The sequence below is a fragment of the Furipterus horrens genome, unplaced genomic scaffold (genome assembly GCF_987537825.1).
Source record: "Furipterus horrens unplaced genomic scaffold, mFurHor1.1.pri manual_scaffold_6, whole genome shotgun sequence".
NCBI classification, from domain to species: Eukaryota; Metazoa; Chordata; class Mammalia; order Chiroptera; family Furipteridae; genus Furipterus; species Furipterus horrens.
The window spans coordinates 66163692-66189681 of record NW_028327176.1 but is presented as its reverse complement, the minus strand read 5'-3'; the positions used below and the strand labels follow the sequence as shown (position 1 = coordinate 66189681).

The 25990-nt window shown below is 40.7% G+C and overlaps 1 protein-coding gene across 1 annotated transcript in view; it reads right to left on the bottom strand.

Annotated features, from left to right (window-relative positions):
• Nucleotides 1-25990, bottom strand: part of DNAH6 (dynein axonemal heavy chain 6) — a 328739-nt gene that overhangs the window by 13580 nt on the left and 289169 nt on the right. Inside the window, exons 69-75 of the mRNA XM_090281614.1 lie at nucleotides 23610-23729; nucleotides 22941-23062; nucleotides 15793-15922; nucleotides 12432-12559; nucleotides 7709-7894; nucleotides 7092-7164; nucleotides 6053-6204 (exon numbers count right to left, since the gene is read on the bottom strand). Coding sequence (XP_090137740.1) covers nucleotides 6053-6204; nucleotides 7092-7164; nucleotides 7709-7894; nucleotides 12432-12559; nucleotides 15793-15922; nucleotides 22941-23062; nucleotides 23610-23729 — 911 coding nt within the window. The remainder of the gene's footprint in view (nucleotides 1-6052; nucleotides 6205-7091; nucleotides 7165-7708; nucleotides 7895-12431; nucleotides 12560-15792; nucleotides 15923-22940; nucleotides 23063-23609; nucleotides 23730-25990) is intronic.

The window sequence follows — 25990 nt, the reverse complement described above, 5'->3', positions numbered from 1 at the left end:
AAAGAGCCTCTTCGACAAATGGTGCTGGGAGAACTGGACAGGGACATGCAAAAAAATGAAACTAGACCACCAACTTACACTGTATACCAGAATAAACTCAAGATGAATCAAAGACCTAAATGTAAGCCATGGTGCCATAAAATTTCTAGATGAAAACATAGGCAGGAAAATTTCGGATATCCCGCGTAGCAACATTTTCACTGATATATCTCCTAAGGCAAGGGAAATAAAGGAAAGAATAAACAAATGGGACTACATCAAACTAAAGAGTTTCTCCTCAGCTAAAGAAAACATCAGCAAGATGAAAAGGAAACCAACCATATGGGAAAATATATTTGCCAATGATACCTCAGACAAGGGATTGATCTCCAAAATATACAAAGAACTTATACAACTTAATATCAAGAAGACAGACAACCCAATTAAACAATGGGTAAAGGACCTGAACAAATACTTCTCCAAAGAGGACATATAGAGGATCCACAGACATATGAAAGAATGCCATCAGAGAGATGCAAATAAAAACCACAATGAGATACCAACTCACACCAGTGAGAATGGCCATCATCAACAAATCAACAAACAACATGTGCTGGCGAGGATACAGAGAAAAGGGACCCCTGGTGCACTGCTGGTGGGAATGCTGACTGGTGCAGCCACTATGGAAAACAGTTGGAATTTCCTCAGAAAACTAAAAATGGAACTGCCTTTCGAACCAACAATTCCATTGCTTGGACTATATTCAAAGGATTCTGAAACACCAATCCAAAAGAACCTATGCACCCCTATGTTCATAGCAGCACTATTTACAATAGCCAAGTGCTGGAAACAACCTAAGTGCCCATCTGTAGATGAGTGGATCAAGAAACTGCAGTAAATTTACACAATGGAGTACTATGTAGCAGAAAGAAAGAAGGAACTTCTATCACTTGCAACAACATGGATGGAACTAGAGAGAATTATGCTTAGTGAAATAAGCCAGGCAACGAAAGAAAAATATCTTATGCTATCACCTATTACAGGAAACTAATGAACAACACAAACAAAAAAGCAAAATAGATCCAGAGCTATGTAAACAAGGTGTAGACTAACAATGACAAAGGGATAGGGGGGATGGAGAGAAGGGGGAAAGAAGGGGAAGGGTCTAGTCAAAGAACATGTATAAATGATCCTTGGACATTGAAAACTGAGTGGGGACTGACTGTGGGAGATAGGGTGGGCAAGGTGCGGGGAAGCAATCAAAAAAAAAAAAAAGACAAATATAATAGAAAAACAAACAAATTTTCAGTGGGGAAAAATATATATAAAAAATGGAAATTCAATGTTAGTGAATATTAGAAGGACAAGGATTTTCTTTCACACTATATTTTTCTCCCTACCTGATTTCTCCAGAATTTGGCATCCTGAAGAAGTAAGTAATGACATAAGGTTCTTTGCATGGAAATAATAAGACCAGTTGATAATAGAGGTTTTGTTGACCAAGACTTAGACTGGAATGTCATGCCTAAAGGAGACATGCTTGGGCTCTGGTTGTCACCGAAAAGCACTGAGGAACTAAGGTTGACCTTAGAAGGTAATAAAAGTTCATGAGAAAAAAGAGCTGGTACCTAGGTTGGATGTGCGGTCCATGGCAATCTTTCCAGGAAAGGAATGAAGGTTGCTTTCCTGAAAGATGGCTAGAAGGGACCTTAAGGCACAATGGAAAACCAGAAGGACTTGGAAAAGACAGATGTTTACAGGCAAGGCTGAATGGCAGGTATGTGGCTCAGCTCCTGTGCCCTGAAGGGCAGATTGAAGGACACCCTACATGTTCCTTGTGTAAGTTCCAGCAAAGCAGACCTAAAGATCATAAGTGATCACTTACTGCTCTTGTAGTGTTTATGCAAATGAACAAGATAAATTAAAAATGGACCTAATGCAGTCCCTTTAATGACAAGGAGGGTAATCTTAGGGAGAAAAATCGTGATTTAAAAAAAAAAAAAAAGATCACAGTGCTCAGGGGTAGGCTATAAAGTAGTGCAGCTAACTGTCTTTAAAGTTTATTTTCATTTAAAGTTTCATTTGTAAGTTAAACTAGGTCTGTGGCATCATCAAAGATGCTTAATTTACAGGCAAGAATGTTAAATGCCTTGCAACTGGATGTCTTTCCAATAAGACAATCTTACAGATTTAGAGACTGGTTTGTGGGTTATGTTGCATAAATTAACATGTGTTTTCTGTTTTCAAAAGGTATAAGCCGAGGATCTTATTAGCTGAGTGATTGTCCGTACGTATAGGCCTTACTTAATCCTGTCTGCATGACTGCCTTCTGAGACTCAATAGTTTGGCTGGGTTGGTGAAGCATGGGGTGGTCTGTGGGCTTCACCTTAAAATGGGTTTCTCTTTTCTATTCTAATGGCTTGGACAGAAAGGACCCAGAGGTCTGAGAGGGGGGAAACCTAAAATATTTCCCTCAGCCCAAGTTAAGTGTAGTGGGCAAAAGGGTTTTGAACTGGTGTGACATGCCTGGCACACCTTCCTCCAAAGAAGCCCTTCTTTTTTCCCTAATGGGGGACGTTGAAAAATTAATCCCTGCCTTTTGTCATCTAGTGGTTATGGATTGAATGATGTCTTTTAACCCTGTTGCCAAATCTGTTGCCCCCAGAATACAACAAGGATGCCAGCCTGTTAAACCAAGCACGCCGTCGTCCAGGGACAGCCAAGTGACCTGGAGTCTGCAAGATCCATCCCCATGTGGGAAGGCCACCCTCCCTTCCACATCCCCACTCTTATTAGGGAATTCTGGGCCCATCGGTAGGTAGGACGACGACCATGTCCAGCTTGAAGCAGCTAGAGGAGCATGAGACCATCGCCCATTGTCCTCTATGATTATAAAGGGTCTCAAGGCTGAGAGGGGGGATTGTTATTTTTTTTATTGTTATAAATAATAAATTAATTAAAATAATAATATAGGAAAGGGAGAAACCGGAGAGCTTGTATGTGTGACCCGTGGGCATGGACTGGGTGGGTGGGGGGAATTGCTGGGGGAGGGGGATGCTAGGCAGAGGGGAGCAAAGGGGGAAAAATGAAAACTATTGTGACAATAAAATCAATAAAATATACCTAAAAAAACAAAACAAAACAAAAACAACTCCTGTAGCTTTACCTTGTCTGGGAAGCACTTTATCTGCTCTTTTATTCAAAATGATAGCTTTGCTGGATAGAGTAATCTATGTTGTAGGTCCTTACTTTTCATCACTTTGAATACTTCTTGCCAGTCCCTTCTTGCCTGCACAGTTTCTTCTGAGAAATCAGCTAACAAGTCTTATGGGAACTCTTCTGTAGGTAACTGCTTTTCTCTTGCTGCTTTTAAGGTTCTCTATTTTTAACGTTTGGCTTTTTAATTATGATGTGTCTTGGTGTGGTTCTTTGTGGGTCCAACTTGTTTGGGGGACTCAGTGCTTCCTGGACTTGTGCGTCTATTTCCTTCACCAAATTAGAGAAGTTTTCTTTCATTATTTTTTCAAATAAGTTTTCAATTTCTTGCTCTTCCTTTTCTCTGGCATCCCTATGATTTGGATGTTGGCACTTTTGGAGATGTCCCAGAGTCTTCTTATTCTTCATTTTTTTGAATTCTTGTTTCTTCATTCTGTACTGGTTGACTATTTTTTATTTATGTTCCAATTCATTGACTTGAAACCCAGCTTCCTTCCCTTCGCTATTGGTTCCTTGTGGATTTTTCTTTATGTCACTTAGTGTATCTTTCATTTCATCCCTTATGTGTTTGCCGTACTCGGTGAGATCTCCGAGCATCCTTATCACCAGTGTTTTTAACTCTGCATCTGACAGGTTGGCTATCTCTGTTTCACTTAGTTATTTTTTTGGAATTTTTATCTGTTTCTTCATTTGGTCCATATTTCTTAGTCTCCTGAATTTGGCAGCTACCTTGTGTTTGTTTCTGTGTGTTAGGTAGAGCTCCTTTGACTCCTTGTCTGGATACATCTGTTAATGTAAGGGGTGAACCTTCAGTATTCGTCAGTTTGGAGTGTCTTTTTACCACTTTGTGGCACTGTATGTGCGGGAGGGGATAGAGAGGGAACAATGCCGCTTTCTTGGCACTCACCTTTTCAGTCACTTCTCCCATTGCCGTATGCAGTTGGAACCCCTCTAGCTGCTGCCCTGGTGGTGGTTCCCAGAGTGGGTGGGTTTGTATGTGTTCTAGGACTATGGTGGCCCTCTAAACAGACTCTCCTGAGTCACTGGCAGTTTCTTTCTCCGCCCCAACCCCCACTGGTTTTTACAGCCAGAAGCTATGAAGCTTTATTTCCCTGGTGCTGGAACCCTGGGCTGGTGGTGTGGCCTGGGGCAGGGATTGCTCCCTAGGTGTCCCTCTTGGCTTTTATCCACCACATAGGAACGTGAGACCGCCTGTTCTATTAGCTGCTGCTGCGCCTTGCTGCTGCCACACTGTGTCCTCTCTGCCCCAGCTCCCCATCTTTGCCCCTCCTACCTATCTGGATGAATATTTCTTCTTTAAGTCCTTGGTTGTTGGGCTTCCATACAATTCAATTTTCTGGCAGTTCTCGTTGTTTTTATGTTTTGAGATTAGTTGTGATCCTTCTTATGGTTGTGCAGGGAGGCAAAGCATGTCTACCTACGCCTCCATCTTGGCAGGAAGTTCTGTTTATCTTTAATATACTTACATAATGTATAAAGCTAGCATACCAATTATTCTAGGAGACAGCTGAATGAATGATGCAGATAAGTCATCTTACACAAATATTTATTGTGTGTGCACTGTGTGCAGGTCACATGACATCTGCAGTTTTGTTTACGTGCACTACAACTCTGAAGGTGGTGGCATCAGCCCCACTTTACAGATGAGAGCGCTGAGGTGCAGACATGATGGTAATTGCTGTAGCACACAGAGCTGGAGAGGTGGAGAGTCAGAATTTGAATTTAGGCCTGCCTGATCCTGAAACTCTTGCTTTTAACCTCTTGCTATGTTGTATCCACAAAGAGAAGCTTACTGTAGGTATGTGTGAGAATATAATTTATAAGAAAAGTATACATTTGGTCATTCAGATAAGCAAAATATTTTTCTCATATATATTCAGTCTTCCTCTGTGGTTCTGACTCACAGCTCCCAAAATACTTGGAATTTCCTAAATGTTGAGAGTGATAAAGGTCAGTGTCTTTCGTTATGTTAATGAGGCGGCTTTTGGACAGCACCTAAGGATGGGGATGGGTTGCCAGTGAAGCCAATCATATGATTAGAGGGTTGGAACTTTGAGTGAATCGCCGTACCCCACCTCTGGGGAGGGGAGAAGAGTTGGAGGTTGAGTGACTCAATCAGCCATGACTATATAATAAAGCCTTCATAAAACCCCCAAAGGACTGGGTTTGGAGAGCTTCAGGTTGGTGAACAGGAGATTTGGGGAGAGTGGCACACTTGGTGAGCATGGAAGCTCTGAGCCCTCCCCCATACCTTACCCTACGCATCTCTTCCATTTGACTGTTTTTGAGTTACATTGTTTTACAATAAACAGGTACTTAGTTAAGTAAAAAGTTTTTCTGAGTTCTTTGAGCCATGCTAGCAAATTAATTGAACCCCAATGTGGGGTTGTGAAACCTCTGACTTAGAACCCGTGATTCAGAAGCACAGGTAAGAATGTGGGCTTGAAGCTGGCACTTGAAATGGGGGGGGGGTGGTCTTGTAGGGCTGAACCCTAACCTGTAGGATCTGATGCTATCTCTGGGTAGATAGGGTCAGAACTGAGTCAAATTGTAGAATGCCTAGTTGGTGTTTGAGAATTGCTTGTTGGGGTTCAGAACCAAATTAATTTCTGAAGCAATAAAACTGTTGTTTTAAAAAAGATTTCTACAAATTAGACTAGGTAGTTCCTATCCTGTCATTGCTAATTGGGGAGCTCATCTTGTGGGGTGTGAGCCCCATCTTGCCTGTCTTCCTCCCACATGTGGGAGGCAGGAGGGGCAGGGGTGGTTGGACAAGATATTGAATGACAGTGGGACAGACGCTGCTTTCCTGTAACAACAGTCAGAGAGACAATACCTCCAGGTCCATGGGCAGTTCTTGTCCAAAGTTCACTTTCTTGGCAGCTTCTATAACTGCAGCTTGATCCCGATAAGCAGGAATCATGTTGTACTTGAAACTCAGCTCATCTATAGGCAAACTGTATTTCCGAGCATGATTTTGAAGAGTTCCTGTAAATATAAAAATTTAGAAAAATGGATCCTCCAAACAAGACCACTTCTGCCCAAACACAGCCCACACTTGCCCCAACTGGGCTGCTCTACCATTAGAGATCTTTCTTTCCGTGGAGGAGACCATTAACAACTTATTTTGAGTTCATTTATTGGGACAGGAAGCCTGTTGCTGATGTTGGGAGGGGTGGGGCCAACACATGCATTGTGGTCTTGTTTGGTAAGTGAGGGAAAAAGACTAAGTTTGAAGTGCTCTGCCTGTGAGGGAGACAAACCAGTGAGGGAGTTTCAGAGTCCCAGTCTCTCCAACATGACAGTCTTGCTCAGCTCTTGTGTGGGCTGTTTATTAGGGATTCAGAATGAGAGAGATTAAGGGCTCAGCTAATTAGCATCTAGTAGTCCAGAGGCCCTGGCCCATTTGGGGGTCCCTAGCAGGAATCCCTGGAATACCTTCCTCCATCCCCCTGGGGTTAATGAAGGGATATCAAGAGTATTTTTTAGTTAAAAATTAAAAATTTTTTAAAGTATTTTTTAGAGGGGAGGAAGCTACTTAGAGCTGGGGCCAGAGCAGGTGGAGAGCATGCGGTGCCTTTGATCACAGGTCACATGGGGAACTGGGACACATTGTGTGTGTTCAGAGGGGCAGCGGCATTTGCACCTGCATAACCTGAGAGGGGCAGAGATTAGGTTGTGGGGGACATCTGCTGTTGCTGTCATCCTTTTCCCTGGCAAGTGATGAAGAGTAGGGTCTTACTGGACTTCCCTATGTTCAGTGGCCTCATGGTTAGGCCATTAGCAGCCATGCTGTTTTGCCAGTTCCTATAGACCCAGTGTATGACAAATCATGATCTTCCCTGTGGGATTTTTTGTTGGGAAAGCACTCGTACCTGTTAGAAATCCTCGAGGAAAGAAGAAACCAGAGATCCAGAAGGACTTAGGCTGTCCTCTTTTGAGCCACAGCTAAAGGAGAAACATTACGCCAAATAAAATGTATTGTTTCCTGAGATGGAGTTTGTCATTTAAATCAAAGTCATATTCTGGAGGGACTCTCAGGTGTCAGAGTCTACACACCAGTCTTGAATTAGTCATCAGCCCCATTCTTATCACTGTCCTGCTTCCTTACCCACCAGCCTGACCACCAACTCAGAACCTGGTTATTACTTCAGAGGGTATAGGAGAGGGAGATGACAGTGAGGTCACACTTGGCAGTTTGGACCCATTTCAGATTAGTTCCATACCCCATGGTGGGGTCCCATGAACTAGATCTGAAACTCCAAGGATGGCATGGAATTAAAATTGGATGTAGGGATAAGGGCCTAGGACAAACTACATTATAATTAGTGTGAGATGTTTAAACTGCTGCCATTCCACAAATTTCTATTTCTTTGGGCTCAGATGATTCCTCAAGGATTGTTGATATTTTAATTAGCTAGGGCTTCTTAAGGACTTTAGGGCTAACTGCATCACTAGATTCATCAAACCTCAGAGAAGAGCATTTTCTTACATCCATAAATGTGGTCCTCAGAATAAGGTCTTTGACCCATGATCCTAGTGGTTTCAGGGATGGGTAGGCTGTGTTGGACCACAGGGAGGGGACCTGGTTGTTGATGAAACTGTTATACACCTTTTCCATTTCTTCAGACATCACCACAAGTCCAGCAATGGCTTTGTTGAGCGTTTCTAGAGAAGTCTAAAAGAACAAGAAAGGGTTGATGTCCTTCACAGATGTAATTAACAAGTAGGAATGATACCCATTCATGATGGCAGGTGTTATCCTGGGCTGAAAGGCCCTTTTGTTGGGTTCCATCCTCTCTGCACACCGCCTGCTGGGTTAGACCCTCCAATCTTCCATGTATTTTTATGACATGTAACCATAGAGTATAAGATCTGGGGTAGGGCAATCCAGGCAGTTAATAGCAGAATGCAATGAAGTGGAAAGAAGAGAAGGATACATATCCCCAGAAACCTAGAGAAATGGTTTTGAATAATGCCACTGTTCAGCTGTCCTCCAGGCTGAAGGGAGAAGGGCCTGATGGTTACTGATTTGGGAACCATGGAGGAAGGGTGAAGATGTGGAAACTACCTCATGCTGTGGGTCAACTTTGCCTAAGGGGGTGTCCACAGAAAAGGAAGATTCTTAGATGAGACCAGTCCTTTAGTTGATACCAGAGAATCTGTCTGTACCGGAAATACTTCCTTATGACATGTCCCATATCTTCCCCTCACTTCACTAAAAAACAGAGGCTGGCAGCAGGCATGAAAGTACAGGGTAATGTTTGCCACTTGAGTGAAGATGAAGGCAGGTCAGGTAGATTGGAATGGCCCACCTGAGGAGTGCTCTGCTCTGATTCCTGCTTGCCTTGCAGGCTGCTTCTTCCTGGGCTCCTCCCCCTTCTACTTCCAAGAGGTAAGTTTCTCTATGATCAGTGGACATTATTGTTTGACCTCAAGAAATGACCACAGGGATACCAGAGAGGCATATTTGTTCACTTGCCCATTCAAATATCCATGGAAGATTTAGTATATGTCAGTCACTAGGGAAACAGTTGACTAATAATACCAGTTCCCCTTTTTCCCAAGAAATTAATTTTCCATCGTTTTGTAATTACAAAACAATGTGGAAAGTACAGTGATAGACACAGAATCAGAAATGATGGAGCTCTGAGGAAGGGCTCCTAAGTCATCTGGGGGTAGAGAGAAAGGCTGGTGTTCTAGGAAGATTTTATAGAGGAAGTGATTTAGACTTATCTGCCTCCAAGTGGGTGATAGGGGAGAGGCAAGAGATGAGCAACATCCATCTCCTCTTCTGCCTTTGAACAACAGTGCCCCCACCCACCTTTAGTTTTAGCTGAGCACAGAGTACTTCACCCTGAGTCTCTTATTTCTTAGCTAGGCTTGCTGTTGGGGTGTGGCCGTGAGGCTGAGTTGCTTTTCCTCTTCCCAGTGATGGGAAAAAATTGGAACAGCCACCTTAGATCCAGAAGTGGAAGCTACCTGATAAGGCTGGAAGGACCAACACTCCAGCTGGGCTCCCTGGATGAACTCAGAAAGCAAGATCAACTACCTTCCCAAGACAGGGCTCCCTCTGGGCAGTGAGCTGAGAGACAAGTGAATTTCCATCTTGTTTTGGTTGCTATATTTGGGGGTATATCACAGCAGGTTAATTGGTGTCCTTATTCACTCAATATAGAAGGTGATAATCCCTGACCTGGCTACCTGGCATGCTGACACTGGTGTATACCTGCCTGGGTGCCATAGTCCTAAGGTGAGGACTTGATACATTTAGCTCTACCTGGGTCCCCTGAACCCACAAGACCAGGTGTTGCTGGCCAACCAGCAACATTCAGAGACTTTGTTTTCCTTTGGCCTTTCTCTTTAAAAGATTTACCCCAACTTCCAGTCAAGATGGAGGTGGAGGTAAACACACCTCACGCAACCACAGAGAGAATTACAACTAGACCTCACAACAAATAACACCCAGAACCACCAGAAAATTGAGCTGTGTAGAAGTCTAACAACCAAGGATTTAAAGAAGCCACATTCATCCAGATGAGTAGGAGGGGTGGAGACATGGACACGGGCGGAGAGGCACAGAGACATGGTGGCATGGAGAGGGGGCCGCAGTGGAATGGATGGACCCACATTCATGTGTGGTAGATAAAAATTGGGAGGGATACTTTGGGAGTGAGCAATCCCAGCCCCAGGCCAGATGGCACAGCCCAGTGTTCCAGCATCAGGAAGATAAATCACCATAATTTATGGCTGTAAAAACCAGTGGGAGTTGGGATGGCAAAAGAAACTGCCGAATTTTCAGGAGACTCCACTTAAAGGGCCTGCATGGACTTAGAATATATGCTGACTCACCCCCTCTGGGATTCAGCACCAGGGCAACAGCTGGAAGGGCACCAGTCACATAGAGGAAGTAAGTGAAGTGACTGGAAACAGGGTGAGTGCTGGGCAAACCTCCAGAAGCCAGGCATCAGCAGTGACTCCTCTCTGAGCCCTGCCCCCACACAGAGCCACAAAGTGGTGAAGTGGGTTGCTCTACCTAAGTGGGTGACTACCTAAGGCTCCACCCCATACAATTCACAGGAGCCTTTTCTACAATAGGCCATGCTACTAATATAGGGGTTCAAAGGAGCTCTACCTAATACACAGAAACAAACACAGGGAGAATGCCAAATTGAGGAGACAAAGAAATATGGCCCAAATGAAAGAACAGAAGAAAACCCCAGAAAAAGAACTAAAGGAAATGAAGATAACCAATCTATCAGTTGCAGAGTTCAAAACGCTGGTGATCAGGATGCTCAAAGAACTCATTGAATATGCAACAACATGAAAAAGACCCATGAAGAAATGAAGGTTACACTAAGTGAAATAAAGAAAAATCTATAGGGAACAAACAATGGAGTGGAGATGAAGCTGGGATTCAAACCAATGATTTGGAGCATAAGAAAGAAATAAGCATTCAGTCAGAACAGCAAGAAGAAAAAAGAATTCCAAAAACCAACCAAACAAACAAACAAACAAGGATAGACTAAGGAGCCTCTGGGACATGTCCAAATGTACCAACATCTGAATCATAGGGATGCCAGAGGAGGAGAGGAAGAGCAAGAAATGAAAACTTATTTGGAAAAAGAATGAAAGAAAACGTCCCTAATTTGGTGAAGGAAATAGACATACAAGTCCAGGAAGCACAGGGAGTCCCAAACAAATTAAATCCAAAGAGGACCATACCAAGACACATCATAATTTAAGTGCCAAATTTAAAGATAAAGAATCTTAAAAGCAGCAAGAAGAAAGCAGAGAGTTATCTATAAAGGAATTTCCATAAGACTTGTCAGCTGATTTCTGAAAAGAAACTTTGCAGGCAAGAAGGTACTGGCAAGAAGTATTCAAAGTGACAAAAAGGAAGGACCTACAACCTATTTTACTCTATCCAACAAAGCTATCATTTAGAATACGGGCAGATAAAGTGCTTTCCAGACAAGGTAAAGCTAAAGGAGTTCTTCACCAAGCTATTATTATATGAAATGTTAAAAGGACTTATTTAAGAAAAGAAGATCATAACTATGAACATTAAAATGGCAAAAAACTCATAATTATGAACAACTGAATCTAAAAAACAAAAGCAAACAACCAGAACAGTAACAGAGTCATAGATATGGAGACCATATGGAGGGTTATCAAGTGGGGAAGGGGGGGCAGTGGGGGAAAAGGTACAGGGATTAAGAAGCATAATTGGTAGGTACAAAATAGATGGGGGGATGTTAAGAATAGTAGAGGAAATGGAGAAGCTGAAGAACTTATATGTATGATCCATGGACATGAGCTAAGGGTGGGGCATTGCTGAAAGGAATGGGGTACCGGGTGGAGAGAGTCAAAGGGGGAAAGTTGGGAAAACTGTAATAGCATAATCAACAAAGTATATTTAAAAAATATTTACCCTAGCTGTCCTCCCTAATTTTACCACTGAGCCTTGACCTTGTGATAGGTATTTGGTTCCCTACTTAGTGGTAAGACTTTTCGTGTTAATGCTCAATATTTGGTCTCTAATAGTTTTGTGTTTCCCTTATCAAAGTTATTTATACGCATAGAAACCAGAAAGGTGTTTAGCCATCATTATACATTCAAGACCATCTAGAGAGAATGTATTCCTGAGCATGAGGCAAAGGACCAAATAGTTGTTCTCCAGTTTTAGTTGCAGTGAAATTATCTGGGGGAGTTTATTTAAAACCCACATTCCCAGGAATTTCCAGTAATTCCCTCTCAGTTCTGGAGTGGGACTGGGAGTCTACCTTTTGAACATGCAGCTAGTGGATTTAAATACAGGTGTTTCATGACCCAGACTTTGAGAAATGCTGGTTTTCACAGTCTTCACAAAGACTCTCTTATTAAATGCAAAGTAGGAATCAGGAACATGAACTGAATCTCATTGATCATATTTCTAGTCTGTCAACGGTAATTCTAAGGGTGTAAAGGATAATGAGGGACCAAAGATTTGTAATGTCCCATATCCAATGAAGCCATTATTAGAGAGAGGGAAAGTAGAATTGTTAGGCGAGGGTAAATTCAATTTTTAACAAGTTGGGTTTGAAGAGTTGTTGGCATATTCAAATGATAATGTTGAGGTGATGGGAATGGAAAACTAAGCTCACTCATGTAATTACATAATGCTCTACATAGCTTTAATACATCCTGGCAATGATGGCAGTGAGTGCTCATACGTGTATTAACTTCAGCAGATTGTTAAACCGATCCACTTCTTGTCCAAGAACGGTGGTCAAGGAATTAAGGCGTCCTTGAGAATCCTTGATGAAAAGGCTTTCAGAAGCACCCTCCATTTCTAGTATTTCTGAAACACAGAGAACCAGTTCCTCAGATCAGTTATCACTGATTTCTGTCCTCATAACATTTCTGTTGTAATTTACTTTTGTTAACCTTTTCAAGCCAACTTCTCCTGCACCTGGGCCTCAGCTGAATGGGAGTCAGGCCATGCAAACGTCAGTGGCAAATGCTAGCAGGACAAGCAGCTACCTGGTAGATAAGGGGCATCCCTGAGACAGGTGCCAGGGACCCTGACTCTTCTCTGCTCTGCAGGTACATAAGCCTTACTCTTCCCCACACACCTGCACTGCATCTTGGAAAGGAGGGATTTGCAGTGGGAGACAGGGAGATAAGAGAGAGTTAGCTTTTATACTGTGACTGAGCATAATTCAAGGGGGCTGACTGAATTTTGAAACAGGCCCATGGTCCAATCTGGATCAAAAATTTTGGTAGGAACATCGAAGGAACCGCTGAGCTAGCACACCTTCTTACAAAGAAGCCCTTTTTTTATTTTTATTTTTTCCTAATATGGAACATTGAAAAATTAATCCCTGCCTTTTGTCATCTAGTAGTTATGGATTGAATGATGTCTTTTAACCCTTTTCGCCAAATCTGTTGCCCCCAGAACACAACAAGGACACCAGCCTGTTAAACCAAGCACGCCGTTGACCAGAGACAGCCAACTGACCTGGAATCTGCACAATCCTTCCCCATGTGGGAAGGCCACCCTCCCCTCCACACCCCCACTCTTATTAGGGTTTTCTGGACCCAAGGGTAGGTAGGACGACGACCATGTCCAGCTTGAAGCAGTTAGAGGAGCACGAGACCTTCGCCCATTGTCCTTTACAAGATTACAAAGGGTCCTAATATTTGCGAGGGTGGGGGGGGATAGTTAATTTTTACGAACCAGGGGTATGGACTTGGGGGGGATTGCTGGGGGAGGGGGGTGCTGGGTGGAGGGGAGCAAGGGGGAAAAAATTGGAACTGTTGTAACAATAATCAATAAAAAACATTAAAAAAAAAACAAAAAAAACCAAACTTTTCAAGCAGAGAAAAAAAAAATTTTGCTCTTCTTTTTCCTTACAATACAGCAAATGGAGGCTCATATCGGCTCTAAAAAAAAAGAAAGAAAGAAAGAAAGAAAGAAATGAACTGCATTTCCTTGCATAACTGAGTAAAGTGTGTGTAAACGAATGCCTCTGAAATACATCTATCAAATTCCTTCATGACCACCCACATTTTGGCTGCTGTAGAAAAATCACACAACAGTGTGGGATAGTCCAGCTTCCTGGGTCCACAATGCTGTGGTTATGTGTCATTGATCTTTTCTATCGTTCCCCACAGGTGCTACTCCAAACCCACGGTTCTCTTGATGAGCCAGTTGCAACACTCCCCTTAGTCTCAGCAGGTGGCACCACTTGTCATTTCGCAGTAAAAGATAAGCTTTATGAAGCTTGGAGGGAAAACCTCCTAATGTCAGTGGAATTCTATTGGACAAGTACAGTTTATCTTCATCCATCCATCTTCATCTGTCTTCACCCAGTCCTCCATCTTATATTTGTTAAAAATTGCTTTCCAAAATAACTGACTCAGTTTGCTTCAACATTAACAGAACTCTACTCAAAGAGATTCGTTTGAGGCTTGTTTCAGGAGGCAGATAACTGGCTTCTGAGGTCACACAGGCGCCCTTTGTCTGGGGACTTAAAGATTATTGGCTCGACTCAGTCTATGATACTGTAATATAATAAGAAATATATATTTTGGTCTTCATCCCTAGCTCTTGGCCAGAGCTCCTCAAGCCCTTGTTATTTCCCAAGTCATAAAAAACCATAGGGTTATCATTTTTTATAATACTTGCTTTTTGACGCTGGCTCCTGACGTATCTCCTGAATGACAAAGGTAAAAGGCACCCCTTTCAACCACATCTAGTTTATGTTAATGAGTTGACTTTGGGAAAGTCCCAGAGCCTGGGGAAGCTAGTTATCAGCAGAACCAGCCATGTGATTAGAGACTTGAAATTTCCAGCTTCATTCTCTGACCTCCTAGGAGAGGAGAAGGGCTGGAGGTTGATGTTTAACCTGCCAACCAAGCCTATGAAATGCAGCCTCCATAAAAACACTATCTGAATGGGTCTGGAGAGCTTCTGGGTTTGGTTGGTGAATGAATCCCTGTGCCAGACAGGTGGTGCCCTGACTCACGGGGACAGAAGCGCCTACACTCAGGAGTCTTCTGGACCTTGCCCTGTTGTACTCTTCATCTGGCTTTTTAAATGCTTTATGATACCCTTTAAACTCGTAAATGTAACTTTCTCTGAGTCCAGTGAGTTGTTCTAGAAAATTACTAAACCCAAGAAGAGGGCTGGGGTTGTGGGAACCTTCGATTTATAGCTGGTTCATCAGAAGTATAGATCACAACTGGGGACTTGCAATTGGCATCTAAAGTGGGGGGCAGTCTTGTTGTAGGACTGAGCCTTTAACCTTGGGGTCTGTACTAACTCCAGATAGTTAGTGTCATGATTAAATTGTAGGGACACCCAGTTGGTGTCCAGAGAATTGGAGAACTGTTTAATGTGAGGGAAAGACCCATACATTTGGTGTCAGAGTTGTGAGTAGAGAGAGAAAACAGTTTATTTTTATAGTCCTTGTTTTATTTTCTGCTTCCATTTTCTTTTCCCTCTAATTATGTCTCTTCTAATTCTAAACAATAGATTAATAAATCCAAATCTACAGTTATTTAAAGAAAAGTGTGAATGTGGGTCTTGGTGATCATTCAGGAAGATTCCTTAACTCATCAGAAAATAAGGTGAAATTAATTTAGCTATTTCTCTTGAATGGAGGAAATGGATTCTACAGCAAGCTGTCCAATAGAATATTTTACAATAATGGAAATGATCTTTATTATCTATTATGGGAGACCTCGAAATGTTGCTAGTGCAACTGAGAAAGTGAATTTTAAATATAATTTAAAGTTTAAGTAGCTACACATGGCTAGCAGCTGGTTTCTTGGACAGCATAGATCTAGAGACATTAGGAAGCTCAGAAAAAAGTCTGGCTAAAGTTACATCAGCTACAAACCAATTTGCTCCTTTTGCATCTGGCAGTTGAGGTGCTGTGGATGTCTAGTCTGTAAAAGGAGAGGGGCATATCAGAAGAACTTTCTCTGTGAAGAGAAGTCAGTATGAAAAGCAGATGCTCATCACTCAGCTCTCCGATTTATTCCTAAAAGTCCCATTCTATACAGATACCAGGAATTATTTATTACCTGGAACTCTGGTCCGGATAGAAGCAACAAGCTCTTGGACAATTTCATCATTGCTTTTTCCCTCTCCACCAGAAGATGACCTTGGCTGAACTTCAAGTATGATGTTGATTAAAGTGTTGGCTTCTTTGTACTGCAGTGGCGGGAAGAGATGGAAGAGTGAAGACAAATTCTCAAATAATTTTGCAGCACATATAGTTCACTTATTGAAATAATGGCAGTTATCAGAAAAAGGTATTTTTATTTTTTACATTGAAGATAGAGTTGGTAAAATGTGCTCATTGGAAATGCACAGTACATAGTTATCAGTGTTATAGTTAAATTTTTTTGATTGAACAACAATATGACAGTTCTTAATGACACCAAATTGTATACTTAAAAATGGCTAAAATGATAAATTTTATGTATAGTTTACCACATAAAAATGATTAACAATTTTTTAGCTAATTATTTAAAAGGCAGTTATGAAAGTGAGGAAAAAATAATGAGAACTGAGTTTTAGAACATAATTTTCTAATTGAGAAAATGTTATTTAAATGAGAGGATGATGGCTTACTAGAGAAAATTTAGAAAACATAAAAGAGTATAGAGAAAAAATTTTCATGATCCTGCTTTCCAGAGATATTTGTAACTTTAGTTTACCACACCCCAGCTGGGACATTTTCTCTCTATATGTGCATATAGTTTAAAAGGAGCCCATAAAATCTACATAGTATTCTTTTTCAATTTCATGAACATTTTCTCATATTACTGAAAAACAGTCACAAATTATGCTTTAAGTGACTTTATGATACTCAGTGGTATGAATGCAACAGTTGTTTATTTACTTTTTGGACATTTTCAGTTTTTAGATTTTATAGAACTGTGTGAATAGAATATCTGTATATGAATTTCATCTATCTTTAAAATTTTTTACATGATATAATACCAAAGAAATATCTTAAACCTGTGTATTACTGCATTGATTCCTATAGAAATTGTATCAATTTACACTCTCAACAATAGTATATCAGAGGACCTATGTTTCTATGTCTTTGCAAGAATTGATATCATTGCTTAAAATATCTTTTCCAATTTAATAGGTAAAAATTTCTTTGATGATTAGCATAATATTTATATTATTCATGTATTTTTCACATTTTTATTTTTAGTATTTTTTTTATTGATTGGGAAGTAATTGTATAATATAATAAGGATAATTAAAAATTTTTTTACTTGTGATAAACTACACATAACATAAAATTTGCTATCTTAACTTTTTAAGTATATAGTTCAATGGTATTAAATACATAAATAATGTTATTCAACCATCACTACAATCTATCTCCAAAACACTTCACCTAGTAAGACTGATGCTATACCTATTAAACAACTCATTACTTCCTCTCTGTACATCCTGGCAACACCATTCTACTTTCTTTATTATTTTTTCCTACTCTACATACTTCATAAAAGTAGAATTATACAGTATTTGTCTTTATATGACTGGCTTATTTCACTTAGCATTATGTCTTCAAGGTTGGTCCATGTTGTAGCATATTGCAGAACTTTCTTCCTTTTTAAGGCTGCAAGATATTTCATTATATGCATACACCATATTTTGCTTATGCATTCATCTGTTGATGAACACTTAAGTTGCTTCCACATTTTAGTTACTGAAAATTGTGCTGCTGTGAACATGGGTGTACAAATATCTGTCTGTGTCCCAGCATTCAGTTCTTTTGGGTAGATACCCAGAAGTGGAATTGCTGGATCATATGCTAATTCTATTTTTAATTTTTTGAGGAATTGCCATTTTTTACAGCAGCTTTAGTATTTTACATTTCTACCAACAGTGCACAAGGGCTCCAGGTTTTCCTCATCCTTGCTGACACTTGCCGATTTGGACATGGTATCTCACTGTAGTTTTGTTATAAGTTTCCCTAATGATTAATAATGTTGAGCATCTTTTCATGTGTTTATTGGCCATTTGTATATATTCTTTGGAGAAATATTTCTACAAGTCCTTTGTCTATTTTTGAATTGGATATTTTTTGTTGTAAACTTAGGAATTCTCTATAGATCCTAGGTATTTGTCCCTTATCAGGTATATAATTTGCACGTGTTTTGTCCGATTCCATGGGTTGCCTTTTTACTCTGTTGATTGTTTTTTGATGCACAAAAAGTTTAAATTTCCACGAAGTATAATTTGTCTGTTTTCTTTTTCTGTTACCTGTGCCTTTCCTGTTGTTTCTAAGAAATCACTGCCAAATCCAATGTTATGAAGCTTTTATCCTACATTTTCTTCTAGGCATTTTAAGTCTTAGATACTGGTATTGACCCATTTAGGGTTAATTTTTGTGTATGGCATTAGGTAAGAGGCTGACCTCATTCTTTTGCATGGGGATATCAAGTTTTTGCAGTACCACTTGTTGAAAAGATCTCCTTTCTCCATTTAATGGTCTTGGCACCTTTGTCAGAAAGCATTTGACCATGTATGTGAGGGTTTATTTCTGGACTCTATTCTATTCCATTGCTCTATATGTCTGTCTTCATGCCACAGTTTTTGATTACTATGGACTTATTGATTTTTAACTTTATCCTATTGTGGTTGAAAAAGATACTTTGTGTAATACCTATCTGTTTTAGATCTATTGATACTTAATTTGTGGACTAACATATGGTCTTTCCTGGAAAATATCCCGTGTTCAGATAGTTAACTTTTTCTCCGTTTTATTTTGTTTCAGAAATGTTTTGCTTTGTCACTTGTCTTTTAATTCTTTGTGACAGTTTTTGATATAGTTACATGTATTGGTTTCTGATGTGGTTTATTTTTCTATTGTTTTTTATGCTTAGAAATTCTTAATCCAAGGTCAGTTAAATATTCTCAATTTTTTGACTTTTTTTTTCCCTATTCAGAAACATAGTATCTTTCTTGTGTCTATTTGTTGGAATCTCTTAGAAGTTTCCTTTTTATAGCTCTCATACAGGTCTTGTGAAGGTAATTCAGATGACGATGTGCAACAATGTATCCAGAATGGGTGGTGGGATATTCCATGGCATTGTCTAAGGCTTTCCAAATGTATCCCTTTCCAATCTTTAGTCCTTGGCTTTGAAACCCTGGTCACAACACACATCATTTACTCACCTGAGAAAGCTCAGACCTGCTGCCTTAGGTCTTGATTATTAAAATTATATTTTACATGATAGACATTTTTTTTCAAACATTACTATTGACATATTCATTAGATTCTAAACACATATATTAAGTCATTAACTTAATGTTATAGTTCAATATTTGATCTTCTTGCTCAGTGCCAGTCATACAATATCATGACTTCTCCCGTTTTAGCACTTGACTTGGTTGGCTGGAAGTCTTGAAACATTTAGTGCAGCCAGCCTGGTATTACTTCCTATGATAGTAACTGAATTAGAGACATCTAGTGAGCTTCCATTCCCAGTTCTATTTACATTTAGGGCATAGCAAAGATTATACTTTCTTGCACCCTTACAGAGAGGTGGTTCACATGACAATTCTGCCTAATGAGATGTGAGTCAAAGTGATGGTGGACTGTGTAGGCTGAGGCAGTGGAAAGCCTACACATAATTCTTTAGTTTCTCTCTTTCCATGCTGTAGTGAATGAAGGGGCCATTTTTTTTTCTAGTTAATGGAGCTATGTCATAATAGTGTCTTTGTCAGACTGAGTCCATGAATGATTATGTGAAGCAGAGCCCCTGGGTCCACCTGCCAACATAGTTGTTGGACTAAGTCATTGGGACATAACTAATTTTCTTACTGTAGCGCAACTGAGTCCCTCCTGACTAATGTAGTAGTCCAGTCACACTTTTTTGGGGGAGGGGGGCAGGGATTGGAGGTGAGTTGAGCTAGATGCTACCATGAACTTTTTCTTATTATTGTAGTTCCTAACTAGTGCTAGAATGTGTCCACACATAGCTTTGGGCATTTTATTTTCCTTTTCAGAAAACAAAAAATCCCCAAATTATTGCTTCTGTTTCTTATTGTTTTGTTAAATCTTCTTGTGCTATAGTCATCTCTCATCATTTTAATCTCTGTTCTGGAAAGCTTATTAAAGTTCATTCCCTACATCACATGTATGATAATCTATATCCCGGTTCTGGTCGTTAAGCCTCTAAAACAATTTTTAATTCCACTATGGTATTTTTAGTTTCCTCAAAGTACAGTATTCCCTCACTTATCGCGGGTATTATGTTCTAGACCTCCCCCGTGAAGTAGGAACCTTACATTTATTCTACACTCTTAAGCCTACATAACTTTAACAACATATGTATACAGTACTGAAAAATCCCATGATATAGTGAAAAATCTGTGATAAATAAGGAAATATAATATTTTTTAAAATCCCGCGATACAGTGAGGCCACAATAAGTGAACTGCGATATATAGAGGGACTACTGTATCTTATTCTCACACATCTCATGACCTCCTTGGTATATATATCAGACTGTTCTCAAGTTCTGGCTTTCTTTCTTTCTTTCTTTTTTTTTTTTTTTGTTGTTGTTGTATGGGCTGGTGCTTCTACCCTACCCCAGATGCCAAAACATAGTCTATTTTCTGGTGTCTGCAGTAGATGATTTGCAGAGAGTGAGTCTGTATCTTCTGGATGGTGTATTCTATCCCTTATCTTTCAGTATGTTTTTTCCCTGTATTTACTCAGCTTCTGTTGGATTTTTTTCTTTCTATTTTTCAGCCTCTAATTAGAAATGAGATAATGGATTTCTGTTTGCTCATAGACAGTTTATGCAGATGGCCCTTGGCTTAATGCTCATTTTTCTCTTGGAGGCTAATTTCTTCCTTGTATCTCCAACTGATGTGCACAGGTCAAGGTTCAATTTTCTTTACTAGTGTCTACTAAGCATCTGTGTAAGTTTGGTTTGTTGGACGAAGGAAGGAATCATTCATATATTTTGTGTTAAAACTCTGTTGATGACAAGAGGCAGAATTACCTATCCTAAATCAGCTAAAGCAAAGAAAAGGAATCTGTTGACTCATATAGCAGGGAAGAAAACAGAAGTCATGTGGGTTTCAGGCATGAATAGATCTAATGCAGTGGTTCTCAATCTTCCTAATGCTGTGACCCTTTAATACAGTTCCTCATGTTGTGGTGACCCCCAACCATAATTAAAGCATAGTGATTAATCACAAAAACAATATGTAATTATATATGTGTTTTCTGATGGTCTTAGGCGACCCCTGTGAAAGGGTCATTCGACCCCCAAAGGGGTTGCGACCCACAGGTTGAGAACCACTGATCTAATTCTTTCACTCCTGTGCACGCTTGGTTGTTTCTTTCATTCTTTCCTTTGGTGGGTGATCTTCTTCCATGTAGTAGGGAAGAGTGGTGGGTTTTTAGGGATAAGGCCATGGAATACTTCAGATATACAGCATCCTAGACAGTGAATCTGAGAGGAAAGAGAGAGCCCTTCCCACATCCCAGCATCTATAAACACTATCTCAGGAAGGGACTTTCATTCACCTAGCATAGGCCATGTGCCTGTCCCTTGGACTGGTTCAATTGGCGAGGTGATGGGGTGCTGTCTTTGGCCAGGCCTAAGTCACATAGTCACCCTTGTGAAGGTAGGGGGTGGCTGGAAGTCATACCAGAATTTTACAGAATGAAGAAGGGGTGTGAGTAGGGCATGCATTATCCCAGAAAAATGGAGGAAGGAAGGCTGGACAGAAACACATACTGGGGGCTTACCACATGCCTGTTGTCTCAGTCTTGGTCATTCTGAACCAACAGAACATACAGAATGCTACACTCCCAGGTACACACCGCCAGCAATGCATCATGTCTCAGGATGCTGCAAGTCTCAACATCCCGCACCCTCCTCTCCCTTCTCTCTCCTCCCCTCCCCTCCCTACCTGCACCAGAGCAAATAGCAGGTATGAGGACATATGGACACTAGGCTTGGCCACCTCTTTTTCCTGCTAGAAGCAGAATAAGGAAAAATGAGATAGATTATTCTAATGCCTCAATGAATAGCATAGCAACTTTAATGGTGGGGAACATGATGAGGTTTCAGAGCATTAATTTGTTGGTGTTCTTTCTGGAAGTTCCACTGCTGTTTGGCATAGATTCCTTGATATCTAAGCAAACCTCACCCTCTAACACTTGTAGGGGCAAAATTTAAGTTAAAAAGAAAGGTGATTAGGAAAAAAAAAAAGAAAGAAAGAAAGATGATCCCTTTTAGCCTTGTGAGGCCAAACCTAGACTTCAACCTGTGGAGCATTCCAGGGCCCTCAGGGACATACCTCATTTCATAGCTTTGCTGTAGCTACAGGCATCTGGCCGTGATAGATGATGAAAGTGGAAAAGTGTGCAGTGGCCAGCTCGTGGCGGAGCCTTGAGCACCATGCTGAGCAGCTTGGACTAACCTTAGGTAATGGTGCAGCATCAGGAGGTCTTAGAGGAGTAAAACTGTCTAGTTTGCTCTTTGGACCCATTGCTGTGGTCTAGTGTGGTGACCTCGATGAGGGTGCTTTTAAAAAACAGTGTTTTAATTTATCTGCCTTAGATGTTTGTTACTGTACTTGAACAATGTAATCACCTGTGGGTCCACAAATCTTTGTGTAATATTCAAATATGCCCAGCATGGAGAGAGAATGACAAAAAAGAAAGGACCGTCTGGATTATCATCTAAATTCCCATGTTATGGCAGACTAGTAGATAGATTAAGGAGTAGGCAGAGGGCCAGGAGGTGGATGGAGTTGGCCATTGACAGGAAAACACATGATGATTTTAGGCTTCTGAGAAGGTTCCAGAAACAACAGGCTAAATTGGAACCAAATGCTGAAGTTAAGATGAAACATTTATTTGTTTATTCAAGAATATTATAATTTACAGAGCTGATGAGGTGATTACTGATGTTTCAAGTTTACATATGTATTTAAAATTTTTTTTCTTTTATTGATTCTAGAGAGAGGGGAAGGGAGAGAAACATTGATGTGAGAGAGAAACATCGATCCATTGCCTCCTGCACACATCCTGACTGGGGATAGAACCCGCAACCCAGGCATGTGCCCTGGCCATGAATTGAACTGTCAACTTTTTGCTTTGTGGTGCAATGCCCAACTTACTGAGCCACACCGGTCAGAGCTATAAATATGTATAAGTTGAAAGGCCACATACCTGGAAAACTAGGTTGGCATTTTCATGCATTCCAAATATTTCTGGGTCATCTATCAAAGGTAGATTTTCAATGTAATCTTTAAACTCTTGTAGGCTGTCAGCCAAAGGTGCAAAATAGATGCCTGTTATTGAAAACACAGAAGGCAGGTGTCTCAGATTAACGAGCTCTGTACTGCTAAGTGTGGTACTTCTCTGCTATGTTCAGATGGTGGCTATAGGCAGCTGTCTCACGTAGAAACAAAGACGTGTTTCTTAAGCCTCCATGCTGTGTCTAGTTTCTTTGCTTTTCTTGAGGCCTTGAGCATCTGATTAGTGTCCTAACCTCTCAGGGTGTCTCCTCCAGAGCATTTCAAGATTCTCGAATTCAGGGATGTGTGGCTGAAAGGTATGCCTTGTTGAGGGCTCCGAATTTATATAACTTTGAAAACATATTTAGGCAGAATACGACTCATTTTAGAAAAGAAATAATTCAAAGTGGTTAATGCACAATAGATATTCTTGTGCTATTACAACCAAACCAGTTTCAAAGGTGGCCAAGTTTGGGGATAGGGTGGACATGGGGACTCGGTTGTGAGGACTGGACACAGAGAACTCCTGTGTGGACAACTGAGAGGTGCTGTCAGCAACTGCTTAGGAGTGTCTTTCCCATAGTGCTAAAAAGCCATTCACCTGATTTTGAATATTTATAATCCTCTTCTAATGTTTCAGGAGAAAAAAATCTTTTCAAGACAGTACGAAGGCATCGTTGATCCCAGCTGTCTGTAACTCTGCCACCATATGTAATTTCACCTGAAAAGGACTTGCATTTTAAAACATAATATCTTTTTTTATTGATATATATATATATATATATATATGACAATTCTAGTAGGGTTATTTATATACACATTTATTTGGTACTGAAAGGGGAAATAGCGCAATAGAATTTCTTTCCACTACCTACCTGAAAGAGAATAAAAGTCAATTTTTAAAAAAGTAGAAAAACACCTCTAGTATATGAACTCTACCTAAATTATTTTGCTTTTCCAAATAACTAATTTAAAGCCACTGAGCTGTACTTACATATTTTTTCATTCTTCCTGTTTTTGTTTTTGTTTTTCATCAAAATACTGATTTTTGCCCTTATCCCATCATTGATTGCAGTATTCTAAAACATACTTTCCATGAGGCCCTGGCTGGTTTGGCTCAGTGGATTGAGCGTCGGCCTGCGAGCTAAGTGTTGCTGGTTCGATCTTCCAGTCAGGGTACATCAGAGAAGGAAAACTCTGACTCCAAAAAACCTCCGCTGCCTTGCGGCATACCTCTTCAGGGGAAAGGCTAAGGGAGTAAACCCCGACAGAAAATCCGGAGCCAGAGTCCCTAAGGCGGTTTGACGTTGTAGTCAACACCGGCAACTCCTGCGGCGCACCTGAAGCCAAGCTGTATTGACTCCGTCTTTCCCTTGGACCCTTCAGCTGCGAAGAGAGGGGGGGTCTGCTGCATGGGCAACAGCAGACCCTCCATATCACCCTGCCCAGGCTCTGTAGCTTCAGTTTCACTGGAGAGGACACTCCAGCGTCATCGCAAGATGTCGATTCAACACGGGAGGAGACAGATACCGTGTCACTCCCGAGTCGGACTGCACAGCCATTCTCGGCGGTGCAGATAGACTCTTAAGAAGCTACACCATCGTCTCTCGAGACGGACGGCTGCCGACAACGACGACTTTCCATGAAACATTGCTTTTGTGGAGACAGGGACAATGAGTAAAATGGAATCAGAAAATTTACAACAAGGCATCCCAACTCTATGTACTTTACAAATTACTGACATTAAGGCAGGGAGGAAAGATAGATTCAAGATAAAAGAGGCAACTTGCCTGACAGAAACTATGTTATGAGGAATTAAAGTTATTTGTATCCTATCTCTCTTTCCACAGAGAAACTACTTTCAGCACACTCCACTGTCATCCCCAAATTACACGAAAGAATGATATGTATTCTGCATTGGAATAATATCTATTGCTGTTATAATTCTTTGGAAAAAATCCAGATCCATTGCTACATTTATTATTCAATACTGTAGTGTTCCTCCAAGGATTTTGATCTGTGATATGGACATTGTCAACTTCTGAATCACTTAACTGTTCATCCATACTCATCTCCATCTCTTCCATTACATCAGGAAGAAAGTTTTTTTCATTCTCTTGAAGCTGAGATGGTTGGTTGAGAGAAATTTATTTTAGTTTTTGTAATTTCAATAATTTATTTCTTCTCAGGTAGCAATGTCCTTACCTGCATCTCCTGTAGGGACACCTATCTTCTTTCTCCTGTTGAAGCACCACTGATCGGTCTTGTTGGATTGGGCACTCAGGGAGAGGGAAGGGGAGTAGGTACCAGATATGATGGTCAAGTAGCTCAGTCCCTGTATTAGAATTCTAAGAGGGAATGAAGAGATGCTGCTGTACTTTCCTGGAAATGTCCTTCAGTCACTCTCTATGAAGGCCTGGAACACAGGTTAAATCTTTCTGGTAAGTCCATTTAGGCTGAGCCTAACTTGAAGCTCCCCTTGGATCCTTGGGGCTGTAAAACTCAGATTTCTCTGATGACATGATGGTGCCTGGGAAAGGAAGATGGCTGGGAACACTCAGACTCCTATAGTCAGTGGTGAGAAGAAAGAGTTGTCTCAATGTATATTATTCTAAAAAAAGTTTCAAACTAAAATACCTGCATTTTGAGAAGCAGCACAAAAACATTTTCCTTATAAATCATCAGATTTGGTGCTTTTCTATCCAGATTTAGCTTTTTCCTTTCATTCTATCAGACTAAGTAAACGGGGAGCTCTGTCATTTTGATGCTGTGTAGATCATGCACTTTTAGACACACTTTTAGGAAGGAGTCTTCTGGGTTGGTCTTTTCAGAAGAGGTTGCCTGGGGTGGAGGGTGTCTACCGCACGTGCCCACCACCAGTCCCAGCACCAGCACCACAGAGCCTGTTGTTGTGGTTTCCCCTTCTCTTCCTTTTCTGTCCCCACAGGCTGGCTTGGGGATGGCCCAGTGCAAACTGGATAG